Raw genomic sequence first — 16378 nt, 5'->3', positions numbered from 1 at the left:
AAACGTAGGTTACTTAAAGATAGTTGGAATTGAGCACGAAGAACAGAACTAACTAAGTACATGAAAGAGTGTTCTTATATCCTATCCCTCGTCATGGCATCGCCATAATATATCATGTTGCTGATATGTTTTATCATAGCACTGCTATGTCCTGTTATAGTACTGCCATGTTATAGTGTGTCGGTGACATGTCTGTTATGGTCACGTGTTGTGTAACTGTCCCGGTTTATAGGTTGCTTAGATTAGGATTTTATTTAATAAGAGTCCTTGTCTTCCGGATGTTGGCTTTCTGTCTAATATATCCGTCTTACTAGTTTGTTTAGCTAGTAAGGGTCTGTAACACTACTCTTCCTCTTTCAAGGTTTCTTGTCCCTAAGAAACATAAATCTGCAGTGCCTTCTTTCTGAGATAAGTGTCTGATATCATTTTTTAAAACTTTATTCAGATTGTTGACCATGTTGTCTAGTTCTTCTGTTTATAAGAAGAGTCTTTACTGATAAATTAAGGATGAAGGTTTTCTTATGGTTTTCCCTTGCAAGCGCTGTATTTACCTTTACAAGGTTTGTATCAAATCTGAAAATTCTGATTACTGTAATAAGTATGTTAAAATAAATAGTGTTTATTATAAAATACCTGATTCTTCCTTCTCTGACACTGAGTGGAAGTATTTAATCAAGGCTCAAAATTCTATTGAGAAAGAGAAAGAAGTTATTCTAGTAAAGCTTCTTCAATTGTAGAAACAAAAATAGTTATTATAAAAACAAGCTGGCGATTTCATAGCTCGTGACATAAAGGAAATCGAAGAGCTGGAAGAGCTTGAGAAATAAGAGTAAAAAGAATATGAGGCGCAAGCAAGGCTACACGATTAATGAGCTGTGATATCTGAGGCCGAGGCTAGTATTGTTGTAGGTGGTGTTGAACTAGCTGCCGTGTCTGATCTTGATCTTAGTTTGTTCTAACTTGTTGGCTCTCCTTCTTTCTAGGCGAATTTTGACTTGCCTGCTAATAATACTGTTTTACAAGTTAGTGACAGCCTGTCAAATTCTTAATAGGTTTCCACATGTTTTCTGAGATATTATACCCTATCTATTTTACCAGATACTTTAATCTGCTACTAATCTTCTTATGGTCTAGGATCTTTTTGACTTTATATTCTTTCTCTGTGTCATCATCAATCTCTATATTTTCTGTAATTCTAGCATTCTTTGGTACAGGTTCCAATAATGAGATATAAAATACTGGATGAATTTTGTTCATCGATTTTAGTAATCTTAACTTATAGTTAACTGGTTCCTTCTTGTCTTCAATAATAAATAGTCCTAGCTTATGATGGTCAAGCTTCTGACTTAGTTATTTTATCTTGATATTTCTGCGGAGTAGGAATATCTTCTTTCTTCTTTTAAAGTCAGGTTCCCTTCCGTGTCTGTGATCATAGTATATCTTGTTGTATAAGTTTATGAACTTAATATCTCAAGATAACTGTAGATATATATTTTCCATGAATGTGATAATATTCTCAGCTATATTAGTAACTTGTTACCTTCTTAATAGTATTTCCAGAAACCTCAGGTGGTATCTGTAATTAGTGTAAAACAGTAAGACTTTAATAATTAAATAACTGATATTATTATATAAGAACTATACCATTAATAATAAATTTGCTTAATCATTTTACTAATAGTTTATATAATGTTTCAGATATTGTTTAATTATCTGATTAATCCTTTCTGTTTGTCCATTTATCTGCAGGTAATAAACTATTATTATTTATTCTTTTATTCTTATAAAATCTGTAAGTGATCTCCAGAACTTCAAGGTAAATAACTTGTCTTAATCTAATATAATATACTTTAATATCTTATAATATATAATAATATTTTCTAGAAACAGTTCTGCCATCTGTATTACTATTATTATTATCTTACTTAGTATAAGATGGATATATTTGGTAAGATAATCAGTAATAACTATAATAATATTAAACTCTTCTAATTCCGGTAGTAGACTAACAAAGTCAATTATTATCTATTTCTATAACTGTTGTGGCGCCTCCTGTACTTATATTTATCTATAGAGTTAGTGTCTTGTAGGCTTGTCTCTAATACAAGTCTTATATTATCTAATATAATCATATACTTTCTATCTGAGATTCAGAATATAATAATTCTTCATGATTAGTTCAGTTGTCTTTTCCACTCCTAAGTAATCCTTAAGTAGTCTGTCATGGTGCTTAGCCATAATCTTTATCTTTATTATAATTAGTATAAAGATTAATCCATAAAAGTATGTTAGTCTATCTTTATCAATGATAATCTTGTCTGGTAAGCCCTTACTCATTTTCTAGAATATTTTATTATTTTTTATGTCTTTAGCCAATTGCTTGGTTAGGTTGCTACCTATCTTCAACATTACTGCTAGGTTGGTCTTATTATAGCTAATCAACCCATCCGTGTTTTACTTCAGGATGGCTGGTTTAATAGCCTTTCTACTTAATTCATAGTCTGGCCTGTAGCTCAGTATATCTGCATGTTTATTCTCTGCTTTCTTGCAGTATATGATTCTGAAGTTATATTATGATAAAATCTCAGTCTATCGTGCCTGCCTTCTGGTCAACTCTTTGATTATTATGAAGTAGATCAAGTTCTTATGGTCTATCTTTATAATAACAGTGTGCTTTGCTTCTTTAAGATAGACCTTCCACTGCTTGAATACTATTACTATAGCTAGCAATTTCTTGTTATGAATGTTGTAGTTGAGTTCTACTTGAACCAACTTTCTTGAATAAAATATAATCAGTCTTGGTTTTCTGTCTTCTCTGGGTTGTATCATATATATATTAACAGCGTAGTCTGATATATCAGTTTCAATGATTGTTTCTTTCTCTGGGTTGTGCTGTACTAGTACTAGTAACATGATAAGTTGCTGCTTAATATCTTTAAACGCGCTCTGCTGTGGTTCTTTCTACTAGTACTTCTTTGACTTCTTTATAAGCTTAAAGAGTGGTATTATATAGATAGCATATCCGTCTATAAATTATTAATAGTAATTAACTAATCTGATAAACTGCTGTAGTTCTTTCAGATTCTTAGATTAAGGCCAATCTCTTATAGCTTATACTTTTGCTTACTTAGTATAGATTCTCTCTATAGATATTCAATGTTCCAGAAACTCTGTTTTCTGTATATAGAATTCATATTTTTTTAACTTATATTATAATTAATATAGGCGTAGTTTATACAGAACTAGTTTTATATATCTTATATATTCTTTCTCAGTCTTTGAAAAGATCAATATATTGTCTAGATAAGTGATTATAAACCTATCAAGATATTTTCTAAGAACTTTATTAATATATTGCTAAAATAACGCTGGTGCGTTAGTAAGCCCAAATAGTATAACTAAGTATTTAAAATATCTATACTTTATTTTAAATATAGTCTTCTATTCTTTATCTTCTGCAATGCATATATGATAATATATATCTATAATATTAAGTTTAGTAAACCACTTTGTTTCTTATATCTTATCTTGGATTTCTAAAATTAAAGATAACGGGTGTTAATCTTTAATTATAATAATATTCAGTGACCGATAATCCATGCATAGCTATAAACTACTGTTTTTTTTTAGTATAAATAGGACTCTATATTCTGCTGATGACTTTGAAGGCCTGATATTATCTTTAGCCAGCTAGTTATTAATATATTCTTGTAGTGTCTATGATTTCTTTTCAGATATTAGATAAATCTTTTTATATACTAGTAATTTTTCTTTTTCTATAGGAATAATATGGTCATGCTTTCTATACTGAGATAATTCAAGTTGTTCTAACTATTTGAACAAGTCCTTAAATCTCTTATACTGTGGTAAGATCTGTATGTTATTTTTAACTACAGCTAGAAGTTTCTATAAATCTTCTAGTTCTTAGATAATTATCTTAATCTCTGTATCAGAGCTGTTAATACTGTACTTGTAATACTCTTTTATTATTATCAGTATCTATTCTGATAATTTTATAAGCTGATTTTTTTATGATGGCTTGGTTATTATTATTACTTGTATGACTATACTTGAGATATTATTTTCCTCTAAGTTATCTCTGATATCTGGCGTGTTAGGCTTTTATAACAATCTTAACCTTCTCTTACTAGATTGCTTAATCCTTACTTCAGCTCTATATTAAGTAATGGACCGTACAGATCCAGATCCCATACCTAGTCCTTGCTGGTGTCGTCTTGGGCAATCATAATTTATGAATTAGAGATTCTCAGTCTTCTAATCAATCTATAGATTATGATTTCTGAGTCATAGAATCCTTAATATAATATTATACTGTTTTAAAGATGTTATGTTAAAGTCTATGCGCTCATAGTAATTCTTTATAATTATAAATACTAGTCCTGACTTGACTATTAATACAAGAGTTTTTAAATTCTCTTTATTTAGTCCTGCAATTGGTTCAGATTCTTTTTTTTATTATCTGAGTATCTCAAGCTATTATATAAATCTAGGGTGCATGAAGTTCCCGGTCGCTCCAGAATCTACCAGTATTTAGGCTGGTTAATTTAATATGATTACTTAGATCTTTAGATATGGTTCTGACTTTGTAACTGCTAATTATTATTTCAGCTAGTTAGGTTCTAACTACTGTGGGTATCTTCTTGAAAATCTTGAGCCTTTTATCTTTATTATATAGTATATTATATACTGGTTATTAAAACATGCTAGTTAATGTATTAATCTATAGTAAGAATGTTTCTAGTATTCTTTACACACGTAATTAAAGATATTATATAAATAATAACTTGTTTTAGCCTTAATTATTTCCGGTATCCTAGGTTGGTAGTTGATAATGTATTTCTAATCATAGTGTGTTGAGCATGTATTTGTATAGTATATAAGCTAAGAGAATTTATTATATTTTTAATGATCTTTACTTTCTTTAAAATAAATATATAGATATGGTTTATTATATCAAGGCTCTGTTCCAGCAACGTATATCTTTTGGTTAATCTTTAATAACTGGTAATAATAGTTCATGTTATCTTATCCATATATTAAACAGATTTTTAGATGATAAGAACATCTCTGTTAATATTGTTTTTAAGTCTTGTTTTATGATTTTCAATATTTTAAATCTTAATATGGGTAATGCTGCATGATTATCTTAAACTCTGGGTAAAATCATGCTGGATTCTCTAAGATCTCCTTTAAAATATGGTTTAACTAGTAAGTAATATCTTCTTGATTATTTTTCTAGTCCTTTTTATCTTTATCTTACTGCGATGGACAGAGTTTACTAATTTCTGATAAGGATTTTTTAAGAGTATTAGGTATCTTGCTGAGTCTCTCCTTACTAGGTTTAAGATCTTTAAGCAGTATATCATACTCTTTATCTAATAGTTTATCTTTATCTTAAACTATACTAGGATAGTTATTTCTTGAAACTGGCTTATAACTGTTATTATTAATTTCTGTGGTCTAAATTAATGGTATAGATAATTATTGATTCTCTTATTAACTAAATAGTACTGTTAACTCATCCAGGGTGGCTTGTTATCTTAACCAATCACAATATATTCTGTTCTTTAATAGCCGACCATGCTAAATAATATATAACTTCTTATTATCTAATATCTATATTGCGGATTCCGTCCAAACCTCGTACTGAATAGTGATGATATTATAGGCTCTTCTGCCTTAATCTTGGTGCATAGTCCTTAATTATTTCTAAGACTGTTGCTGTTTCTGACTGCAGTCCTTTGACTAGTGACCTGCTTTGCTGCAGCTGAAGCACAAGCGGTCTTGTTTACGCCGTTTGAGTTCCTCCTTAGACACTCGAGTCTCTTGAGTCTGATGCTGTGCTGCATCCAGCTCCATAGGCTTCAGCCTATAGGGATCTTCATATCCCAAGCTTCTAGGTTGTGCCGACCTTCTGTTGTTGGCTCGGTAACCTGGCTGGTTATTGCATCGAGGTATAGACCCGCTGGTTTACCAACCCTCTTATCATTTTATGTTGAAGTTATATAGCTTATTATTGATCTTCACTGCTGCTTTAATCATCTTGGCCAAGGTGTTTAATCACTCTTGCCAAATAATCTTCTCTTAAATCTCTATCTTGAGTTCTTCTTTGAATTGTGAGATATAAGTATCATCATCCCAGTCTAGATAACTAATAACTTGCTGAAACTTTGAAGTATATGTAAATATTAATCCTGTCTACTTAAATTATTATAACTTCTACTCAATATTCTGTACTGTATTAATATCTCTGAATATCTGTTTAAAACACTGTTTAAATCTAGTATAACTGGCAAAAAGTTGTTTTATATCATTATTCTGATTACTTACTGACTTTTCTTATTATTTATAAATATATGGTTTAAACCAATCAAATGCCGCTCCAGTAAGATAAGTAGATATAAAAAAGATCTTATTCTCTTTATTCTTAAGCTTTTTCTTGTTTATGTTAAGATACAAGTCTAACTGGGTCAAGAAAGCCCTGAGCTTTGCTTGTTTACTGTCGAATAACTCGGGTAGTCGGATCTTAACAGATTTGACTGATAAGCGACCTTCAAGTAACTGGTTCTTTTGTTCTAAGGCCGTGATGCTTTCTTGTAGCTGACCAACCATGTCTATCAGTTCCTTAGTTATTGGGCCCTGCTGCTGAGACGCACGTGATGTATTTAATATAGTTAATATAATGATTAATTATTATTAAATAATACTCGTACTGACTGGTGCTCAATATATCAAATCCTAGGATCGCTTCTCCCTGTTCCTGTTAGCTTAGCTCCCGTTCTGATACGTACCTTGTGAACTGAATCAAAGGTAGTCAGGCTGTTGACTATCTAAAGGTGACTTGATCTGAACAGAAGAAGAGAAGTAAGGCCAGATAGTGCCGCGCAGCTATCTGTAAGTAAGTACGGACAAGTGTTGTTACTAAGCTCTATCAAAACGTAGGTTACTTAAAGACAGTTGGAATTGAGCACGAAGAACAGAACTAACTAAGTACATGAAAGAGTGTCCTTATATCCTATCCCTCGTCATGGCATCGCCATGATATGTCATGTTGCCGATATGTTTTGTTGTAGCGCTGCCATGTCCTGTCGTAGCGCTGCCATGTTATAGCATGTCGGTGACATGTCCGTCGTGGTCACGTGTTGTATAACCGTCCCGGTTTGTAGGTTGCTCAGATCGGGATTCTACTCGATAAGAGTCCTTGCCTTCCGGACGTTGGCCTTCTGCCTAACGTATCCGCCTTACTAGTTCGTTCAGCTAGCAGGGGTCTGTAACACCGCAGATGAATGGGCAAATGGAAAGAGTTAATCAGGTAATTGAGCAATATCTGAGGTATTATGTAAACTACTAGTAAGATGATTAGATAAATCTGTTACTGATAGTATAGTTCTTATATAATAATATTAATTATTTAATCATTAAAGTCTCACTGTTCTATATTAATTACAAATATTACCTGAGATTTCTGGAAATGTTATTAAGAAAGTAATAAGTTACTAATATAGCTGAGAATATTATCATATTTATGAGAAACATGTATTTACAGTTATCCTAAGACATTGAGTTTATAAACTTATATAATAAGATATACTATAATCACAGATACAGAAGGGAACCTGATCTTAAAAGAAGGGAGAAGGTGTTTCTACTCCGTAGAAACATCAAGATAAAACAACTAAATCAGAAGCTTGACTATCATAAGCTAGGATTATTTATCATCAAAGATAAGAAGAGACCGGTTAACTATAAGTTAAGATTGTCAAAATCAATGAACAGAATTTACTCAGTGTTTTATATCTTATTATTAGAACCTGTACTAAAGAACGCTAGAATCACAGAGAATATGGAGATTGACAACGATACAGAATAAGAATATAAAGTTAAAAAGATCCTAGACTATAAGAAGATTAGTGACAGATTACAGTATCTAGTAAAATAGGAAGGATATGATATCTCAGAAAATACATGGGAACTTATTAAGAATTTGATAGGCTGTTACCAGCTTGTGGAGCAGTATTACTAACAGACAGGTCGAAGTTCGCCCAGAATGAAGGGGAACCAACCAACTGAGTCAGACTAGGATTGTCTGATACAGTGGCAAGCTGAGCAGTGTCATGTTCGTCGGCCAGACGCTCTAGCTCTCGGAAATCCTCGGTGCTTGGAGGATCTTTATTATCCAGCTGTTCCAACACATTCGAGTCGTGATCTAACATCTGATTATCATAATTCTTTAGAAATTGTTGATGCTTTTGCAAGCAGATGATCTTCGCCATCACTTGATTCATCTTTTCAGAATATTGTAAAAATTGTTATTAAGCCACTGCAAGATCGGCCGTAACTTTTCACTCATTTTGCTTGAGCTCATCCCACTCTTGATCACTATAGAACTGTTTTTCGTACTTACGATCGCGCAAGGCACAAGCCAAATATTTCTTGCTTCAAGCAGACGAACTCATGATACAGACCTTGCCCTGAGAAAAGCAAAAGGCACAAGGAGTGTCAACAGGATGACCAGAATTTTCGATCCTATCAGCTAAACGTTTGTTGTCAGCGTACTTGTCGCGTTTAGGCATGATGACCCATCCTGGAAAGAAAAGAACTGAAGGACCCAGCCAACGTGCACATGGGGGGGCACCCATCTTTATGTTCTTAGGGACAAGAACCTTGAAGGGAGGGAAGTGGTGTTACGGACCCCTGCTAGCTAAAGGGACTAGTAAGGCGGTTACATCAGGCAGAAGAGCTGTACTCGGAGAAACGCAACTCTCATCAGGCAGGACCTGAACTGAGCCGCTACGTGTCACACGTCACGTGACTGCGGGTATACGAGAGGGTATATAGTCAGGTATATGGTATATGCTTACAGTATACAGGATGGTATACGGAATAGTATATAAAGGACAGATATATAAGGACACTCTTTCATATACTTAGTTAGTTCTGTTCTTCATGCTCAATTCAAATTGTCTTTAAGTAACCATACGTTTTGATAAAGCTTAGCGACAACACTCGTCCGTACTTACTTACGGATAGCTGCGCGGCACTATCTGGCCTTACTTCTCTTCTCTTGTTCAGATCAAGTCATCTTTAGATAGTCAACAGCCTGACTATCTTTGATTCAGTTCACAAGGTACGCATCGGAAACGGGAGCTAAGCTAACAGGAACAGGGAGAAGCGATCCTAGGGTTTGACAGACGTGTCCGCCTCACTAGTCGTTCAGCTAGCAGGGGTCCGTAACAATAGACTCCGCTCCTCCGGCTCGCTTGTAGTAATATTATTAATAATAAATAAATAAAGAAATTAAATAAAGAAATTATTCTTACTTGTAAATAGCTTTATTTTACTATAAGTATAAAAGCTCTTATTCCCCTATTATCCACGCGGTTCTTCTTCTGCTTTTTCTCTATTAGATATCTTATTTATCAAGTTATTATTTTCTCCTCTTTCTGATAGCGCGTGGGTGTGTTAAAATACATTTTATTATAATTTATTAAGAAATTATTCAAGATTTTAATTAATATCTTATTTTTTCTACATCTTCTATACTACCCGCACCCGCTATATAGCCTATCATACTACTATTACTACTCTTCCTGCTATTTAAATAATTATTATTAATTAAGTATCTTAGGTATATACCACCCGCGTACCTGAAGCCAATAATTATTATAATATTAATAATATATATTAGAGAGATAATCTCCAGTATTACTAGTATATCTTACATCTTAGTAAGACCTGTAATAAGTAATTTGATTACTACTATCTTAATTATTACAAGTATATATACTGTTCAGAAGTATACTATCCCTGTAAGCTAGTAAGTTATATCCTGTCTAAATTTCTGTATAATTATTAATAAAAGTAATGGATCTTTACTAAGTATCTTCTACTCGTGGACACAGCTATAAAGATATATTATTATTCTTGAATAAGACTTAGTAATATTTTATACTAGATTAAGCTTGCAGCAGTATTCATTACTTTCTAGAATATATTTTACTACTAATAAAAAGCTGACTACAAAAATGATATATATAAAAATAATATTATTATTAATCCTATTACTAATCTTATTATTACTGCTGTTACTATCCCTGTTAATATCTCTTCCAATATTCCTAAAACTATTTTTTCTCTTTTTTTCATATATTTTTATATTACTGTTACTTCTCTTTTTATAAATTCAGATATATTATTTTTTTAGACAAGGTTACTAACTACTATAGTTATCTATAAAGACCCTTTCTATATTATTTTATTAGTTAAAGGAGAGTTTTTCAGGATATTTTTCTTTTTCTGTAGTTAATAAATAATAATATATTATGTTGGAGTGGCTACTAAGGCGATTCAACCGTGTAGAATAAGATGGATGATGATCTAGCTAGGGGCCTCGTAGGCCATCTATATGGACTAACTAGCGGTGTAGGAAGGAGTCTCACGTGACCCTACGTTGCCTACCGGCGTGGGAGCCCATCGGGGATCCCAACATAATATAATTAGAGAATATTCTTATTAAGACTTCATAGATAACTTCACACACTGTTAAAAAGTCTTTTGTCTTTACAATTCTATTTATAGTCTCAAGTTATATCTTATCTATCAACTTGTATATAGCTTGATTAATCATGTATCTAAATATGAGTTACTTTAATTGAACCTGCCTGCCTGAGTCTTCTATCTTACCATCTCGCCAGCCCGCACCTTGACACCCGCTAATTACTAAAAATTAAGTAAGACAGTAAAAAAAGATAATAAATATATAGATTATACAGACAATAATTAGAAATCATTCTAGACTAAAGATTATAATATATACAGTTACAAGAAAAATCTACAGTAATTTAAACAGAGCTGGATAAGATCTAAATAAATATTACACCATGCAGGAACTAAATAGAAGAAATATTAAATAAAACTAGATACAGCTTTAACAGAGACTTAGAAGATCAGGAAAACAAAACAGAATATATTTTTTAATAAGTTTTATAATATAAATAGATTAAGCTTTTCAATATAATATCTTAACCATGATAATATAATAATAATAATCTAAATAGAGACAGATAGTAAGATATAAATAGCTACATAATTAAGAAACAGGTATGCAGCAAAAAATATATGACAGGATTCGGAGATCCAGCAAAGTCAACACCATATTTTATAATATTTTAATATTTTATATATGTATAAATAGTCTCTCTAGAGCTTAGAGAACACCCGCACAACAAGGCTATTAATATAGCCGGCTATATCAGGTCTATAAATTCTACTACTACTACTACTACTACTACTACTACTACTACTACTACTACTACTACTACTACTATTTCTGATGCCGTCCGTGACATTCACACACATTTCATCCCCAGCAGTTGACTCGTATCTCGGATCTGGTCTGTCCCAATAAGGCTACGATCGTCGTGTTTCACAGCAGTGACAACGTCATCACCCGCTATCCCAACGCGACAGCGCCTGCGAAGATGGCCATACATCCGTTTCTACTATAGCTATCAAAAGAAAACAAGCATCATTCGAAGCATGCATATTTCTGTGGATTACTATGTACATCACATGGCTAGTTCATGAATTGGTATCAAGAGCATGCACCTACTGATACAGATCCTGGTGAGCCGCCTTGATCATGTCTGCACAATTCTCCCCCACCATATAGATCGAGTTCTGGATCCGGCAGTCCGGAATCACCGGAACCACCGACGCATCGGCCACCCGCAACTGCTTGATGCCGTGTACGCGGAGCTGGGGATCGACCACTCCCTGCTCAATGCTCTTCGATAACCGCGCCGTACCGCAGGGGTGAAAGGCCGTCTGGCAGCGGTCCAAGACAGCGCGGCGCATCTCAGAATCTGAATGAAGGGGCATCTCCCACGGGTACTCACATTCCACTAAATATTTGAAACCGTCGCCCTTGGTGAGCACATCGTAGGTAAACCGAATGCCTTCCCGCATGGCGATGATGTCCAGATCATTGGCAAAGAAGTTGAGGTTAATGTTCGGCTGCACCAGCGGATCAGAGCTATTCAGCGTCACCTCACCAGGCTCCGAAACAGGACGCACCAGGTCGACCACGATGGTGATGTAATTGCCCGTCTCGGGTGTGGGATAGTGCCATTGAAAGGCACTGCCGAACATGCACACGAAATCCAATTCAAAATGCGGCTGACCATCCGGACAGAACGGGTCTTTGCCGCCATTCCCAGCCTTGGCCCGGCGGTATTTCTCATCCTTTTCCAGATAGTCATCGATGCGAGGAAAGCCCACTAGCTCCAGGAGTCCGGACCCCACTGGTCCTGACCGGTCCTTCTGGTAGGCAGCCACCACGGCATCATTCTTGGGGCCCTTGCGCAACAGGTGGTCCTCCATGCCGTACCCGTCTTTGACCCGCAGCACGAATGGGACCAATGCCACTTAGCATGAGTTAGCTTCGGGGTCTCAAAGACACCCTGAGACAGGATCACCTCACGGTCGGCATAGAAGCTGAGCTCCTGGCCCGCGGCATCGATCACGGTGACACCTTTGCACGTACGGTCAGCGTCGTTAATGATGAGATGCTTGGAGTGCACCTGGGGCAGAATGGTGATGTTGGGCTTGTTCTGGACGAAGAGAAAACTTCCCGACCGCGTGCCCTTATAGATAGTATCACAGCAGTGGGTGAGGCCAATCATGGTGCCGTCATAAATGTTTTCAGTCAACCCATGTCCGCGAGACAACCAGGCCTTGGTCACGGCCTCTCGGAATGGTGCCATCTCATCTAGGAGCTCAGCGTGGGAGATGTGAATAGGCCCACCACTGCCAATCTTGGCTAGGTCGGATGAGTACAAGCCTGGGTCATCATGGTAGGTGACACTCTTGCGAAGGTAAGGGAGCAAGGGATCCCAGGTCCACTCCTTGCCGCCGTATTCTTCCCACATGTCAAAGGTCGGCTTGCAGCCCGGCACCCATGTGAAGTAGTTCAACGAGGAACTACCGCCCAAGGTCTTGCCGCGGGTGTTGAGTTTCTCGACACGCTCATAGTCATCCCGCTTGACCATGGTGATCTTGTACGTCCAGTCGTACTTGCTGTTGCGGAGGTCCATGGCCGATGACGGTGTAGTAATCTCGGGGATGTCTTGAGGATTGCCAATGCCGGCCTCCACGATCAGGATGGTGACATTGGGGTTCTCCACCAGACGACCGGCGACAGTGTTGCCTGCCGTGCCACCGCCGACGATGACAAAGTCAAAGTGTGCACCGTTCTTTACCATGGTGATGGATGGAAAGAGGAATGAGATTAGATGTCAATGAATGCTGAATAATAGGAGATAATGGCCGGGGCTGCGAAGCTCTTTATACCTTTCGTCCCCTGTTTGTTCGCTTCCAGACAGCTGCCTGGCTCCCTTGACTCCTCTCTGTGACTGCGGGACATGTCATGTTCCAGCCGACAAAGTTCCAGCCAGGAGACACCCAGCGGAGATGCTTCTCCGTGAGGAGAACGGGAAGGTGGCGTTGCATTGTAGTTAGGCCGCTGTTAACAGGCCTGGACCGGTGGTTGCATCACAAATCTGCCTTCAAATGCCTCTACCTGTACCGGATGATGGGTTAGAGTATCGGTGCGTGGAAGCGGACTGTGATGTCGTTGGCCAGGCATTCGGATTTAGAGGTAGACCTCCCGCGACAGGCGATGGCTTGGGCCACTTACGGGGAGTACATGCGGGGCTAAAGCTTAGGTATTGAGCATGGACGGGATAGCTCGATAGAATTGTGGACAAGCGAGGTGCAGCTGAGATTAGATGGATAGCGAGATGCCCGTGCATCATCGGGGATCCACCAGCATCGGCAATCCTCCACTCACAGAGCATCGATCATATCTCCCGATACGGGAATAGTAGCAGGGCAATCAGAGGGCGCGAAGCCCTTCTTCGACCCACAGCCCGGTGCCCCTCTTGTAGTCTTGCTCCCTCATGGCGACACCTGCATATTGCATCCATTTCAGAAGGTGAAAATGACGCCTCTCACGGCAACACCCCCTCACTGGGCGGGGTCGCCGAGAAAGCAGCCACCGCGGGGCTGATGAGGTCAGTGATAATCCGATACGATAGTCTGACCCCGTCAGCCTAGCCAGGGAGCTAAGACTCTAGGCCAGCATGCCCTGGTCAACGTGCTGGATCTGGGTAATCCACGCATCCTCATTCGTCTGTCAGATAGCAGGCGATAGGAAGGGACTGGGCGAATCCGGCGAGCTCGGGCTGGCAGAGTGGCAGCTGGCCTATAAAGACGCCATCCGCAAGGCTGCTCGGCCGGGGGTTTGCTTTATCCCATCGAGCACTATCTCAGCCACGACGATAACTATGTCTCACTATACTTTGGCAGAGGGTAGGCAAGACAGGCGGATGGATGGAATCAAGCTGACGGCGTACAGGCTGTCCGTATGCCCGCAACGACACCTCGGTGCAACTTCGCAATGGTTCTGGCGGTGGACTGGTCCTACTGCAGGACACTCAACTGATTGAAACGTTGGCTCACTTCTCTCGCGAGCGAATTCCGGAGCGGTACTGACCCTCCCTATCATATCACCTGCCTCTCTAACAATATGTAGGACCGTTCACGCCAAAGCAGCCGGGTAGGCATCGCCCAGTGTGGCCTCCTGCGGAACTAACCAGTCCTAGAGCATACGGAGTGTTCGAATGCACCCACGATTGTACCGACATCACTTCGGCCAGTTTCCTCAACACCGTGGGCAAGAAGACGGATGTTTTGTTGCGTGTGTCCACCGTCGGACCTGAAAGTGGCTCGGCCGATACTACACGAGATGTGCATGGCTGGGGAATGAAGCTATATACGGATCAAGGGAATCTGGACTGGGTGTTCAACAACACGGTTAGCTGACAGCATAGTGTGTAGAAAAGGAATGTCACTGACGTATGCAGCCTGTCTTCTTCGTTCGCGATCCGATCAAGTTTCCCTCTCTGAATCGATCCCACAAGCGGCATCCTCGCACCCACCGGCCGGATGCCAATATGGTGAGTTTTTGCAACCATCCAGAGATGCAGCATGCTGACTATGATAGTTCTGGGAGTGAGTGGAGTTTCAAGTATGTGTCAAGGGTTGTACTGATGGACCCAGCTTCCACACCGCCAACCCCGAGGGCATTCACCAGATCATGCACCTCTTCAGTGACCGTGGCACCCCCGCCTCCCTCCGCCACATGAACGCCTACAGTGGACACACCTACAAGTTTACCAAGGAGGTATGTGCAACCTCCAGCCGGGCAACTTGTGTTACTCATGTCATACCCAGGACGGATCCTTCAAGTACATCAAAATCCACATCAAAACCCAACAAGGCATCAAGAACTTCACCCGTGAAGAAGCCACCAAAGTCGCCGGCGAAAACCCCGATTTCCTCTTAGAAGACCTATACGACGCCATTGAGAGTGGCAACTACCCCGTGTGGAACGTCTACGTCCAAGTCATGGACCCCAAGGATGCAGAGACCTACAAATGGAACATCTTCGACATGACCAAAGTCTGGCCTCACCAGGACTATCCCCTCCGCCAGATCGGTCGACTCACCGTGAACCGCAATGTCTGACCCCTCCTTACCCTTCTCCAAGATACACCTCAAATATCATACTAATCAATCACTCCAGCCCCGGAACTACTTTACCGACATCGAACAAGCCGCCTTCTCCCCCTCCAACATGGTTCCAGGCTTTGCTCCCTCTGCTGATCCCAGTACACGCACCCTATGTCCTTCCACAATCTATCTCAACTGATCAATAAAAACAGTGCTCCAAGCCCGCATGTTCGCCTACCCTGACGCAGCCCGTTACCGTCTCGGCACCAACTACCAAATGCTCCCCACCAACGCGGCCCACGTCCCCGTCTACTGCCCCTACCAGCGCGACGGATTCATGAACTTCACTAATAACTACGGTGACGATCCCAACTATATCGGTTCTTCCCTTCGTCCCACTACCTTCGCCACCACTTCCAACGGTCCAGTGTCGAGCACCATCACCGAGCACGAGAAATGGATCGGAGAAGTGAGCAGTTTCACTACCACAATATCGGACGTGGACTTTGAGCAGGCCACCGGCCTGTGGAAGGTTTTGGGTCGGGAAGAGGGCCATCAGGATCGATTTGTGGAGAATGTGGCTCTGACGGTGCAGAAGGTGACGAGGAAGAAGCTGAGAGGGATGGTTTATGGTATAGCTTTCACTCCTTGCTTGGGACTTACTGCGGATTCTGACTTGGGGTAGATCTCTTTAGGCGTGTTGATCCCCAGCTGGGGGCGAGGTTGGAGGCGGAGGTTGAGGGGAAGATTTGATGGGTGGGGGATATCTGGGTTATTGGACCAG

The 16378-nt window shown here is 38.9% G+C and overlaps 2 protein-coding genes across 2 annotated transcripts; one reads left to right on the top strand and one right to left on the bottom strand.

Annotated features, from left to right (window-relative positions):
* Nucleotides 1-11628: 11628 nt before the first annotated feature.
* On the bottom strand, nt 11629-13337 carry BO94DRAFT_608402 (GMC family oxidoreductase; the record flags this gene model as incomplete). The annotated part of the gene is made up of 2 exons (XM_025616557.1): nt 12482-13337; nt 11629-12446 (listed from the first exon to the last, which is right to left on the bottom strand). Exons 1-2 carry the CDS (start codon nt 13281-13283, stop codon nt 11629-11631), a joined length of 1620 nt encoding a protein of 539 aa, XP_025463022.1. The 5' UTR covers nt 13284-13337.
* A 1029-nt stretch (nt 13338-14366) lies between these two features.
* On the top strand, nt 14367-16367 carry BO94DRAFT_525912 (catalase; the record flags this gene model as incomplete). Its single annotated transcript, XM_025610332.1, has 11 exons — nt 14367-14391; nt 14438-14567; nt 14615-14638; nt 14685-14895; nt 14946-15038; nt 15086-15093; nt 15142-15265; nt 15316-15603; nt 15668-15752; nt 15807-16226; nt 16280-16367. 11 exons carry the CDS (start codon nt 14367-14369, stop codon nt 16345-16347), a joined length of 1476 nt encoding a protein of 491 aa, XP_025463021.1. The 3' UTR covers nt 16348-16367.
* Between the last annotated feature and the right edge of the window lie 11 nt (nt 16368-16378).

This window comes from Aspergillus sclerotioniger (genome assembly GCF_003184525.1).
Source record: "Aspergillus sclerotioniger CBS 115572 chromosome Unknown BO94scaffold_35, whole genome shotgun sequence".
NCBI classification, from domain to species: domain Eukaryota; kingdom Fungi; phylum Ascomycota; class Eurotiomycetes; order Eurotiales; family Aspergillaceae; genus Aspergillus; species Aspergillus sclerotioniger.
Note: the sequence above shows the minus strand (reverse complement) of the source record. Positions and strands in the feature narration are given on the sequence as shown.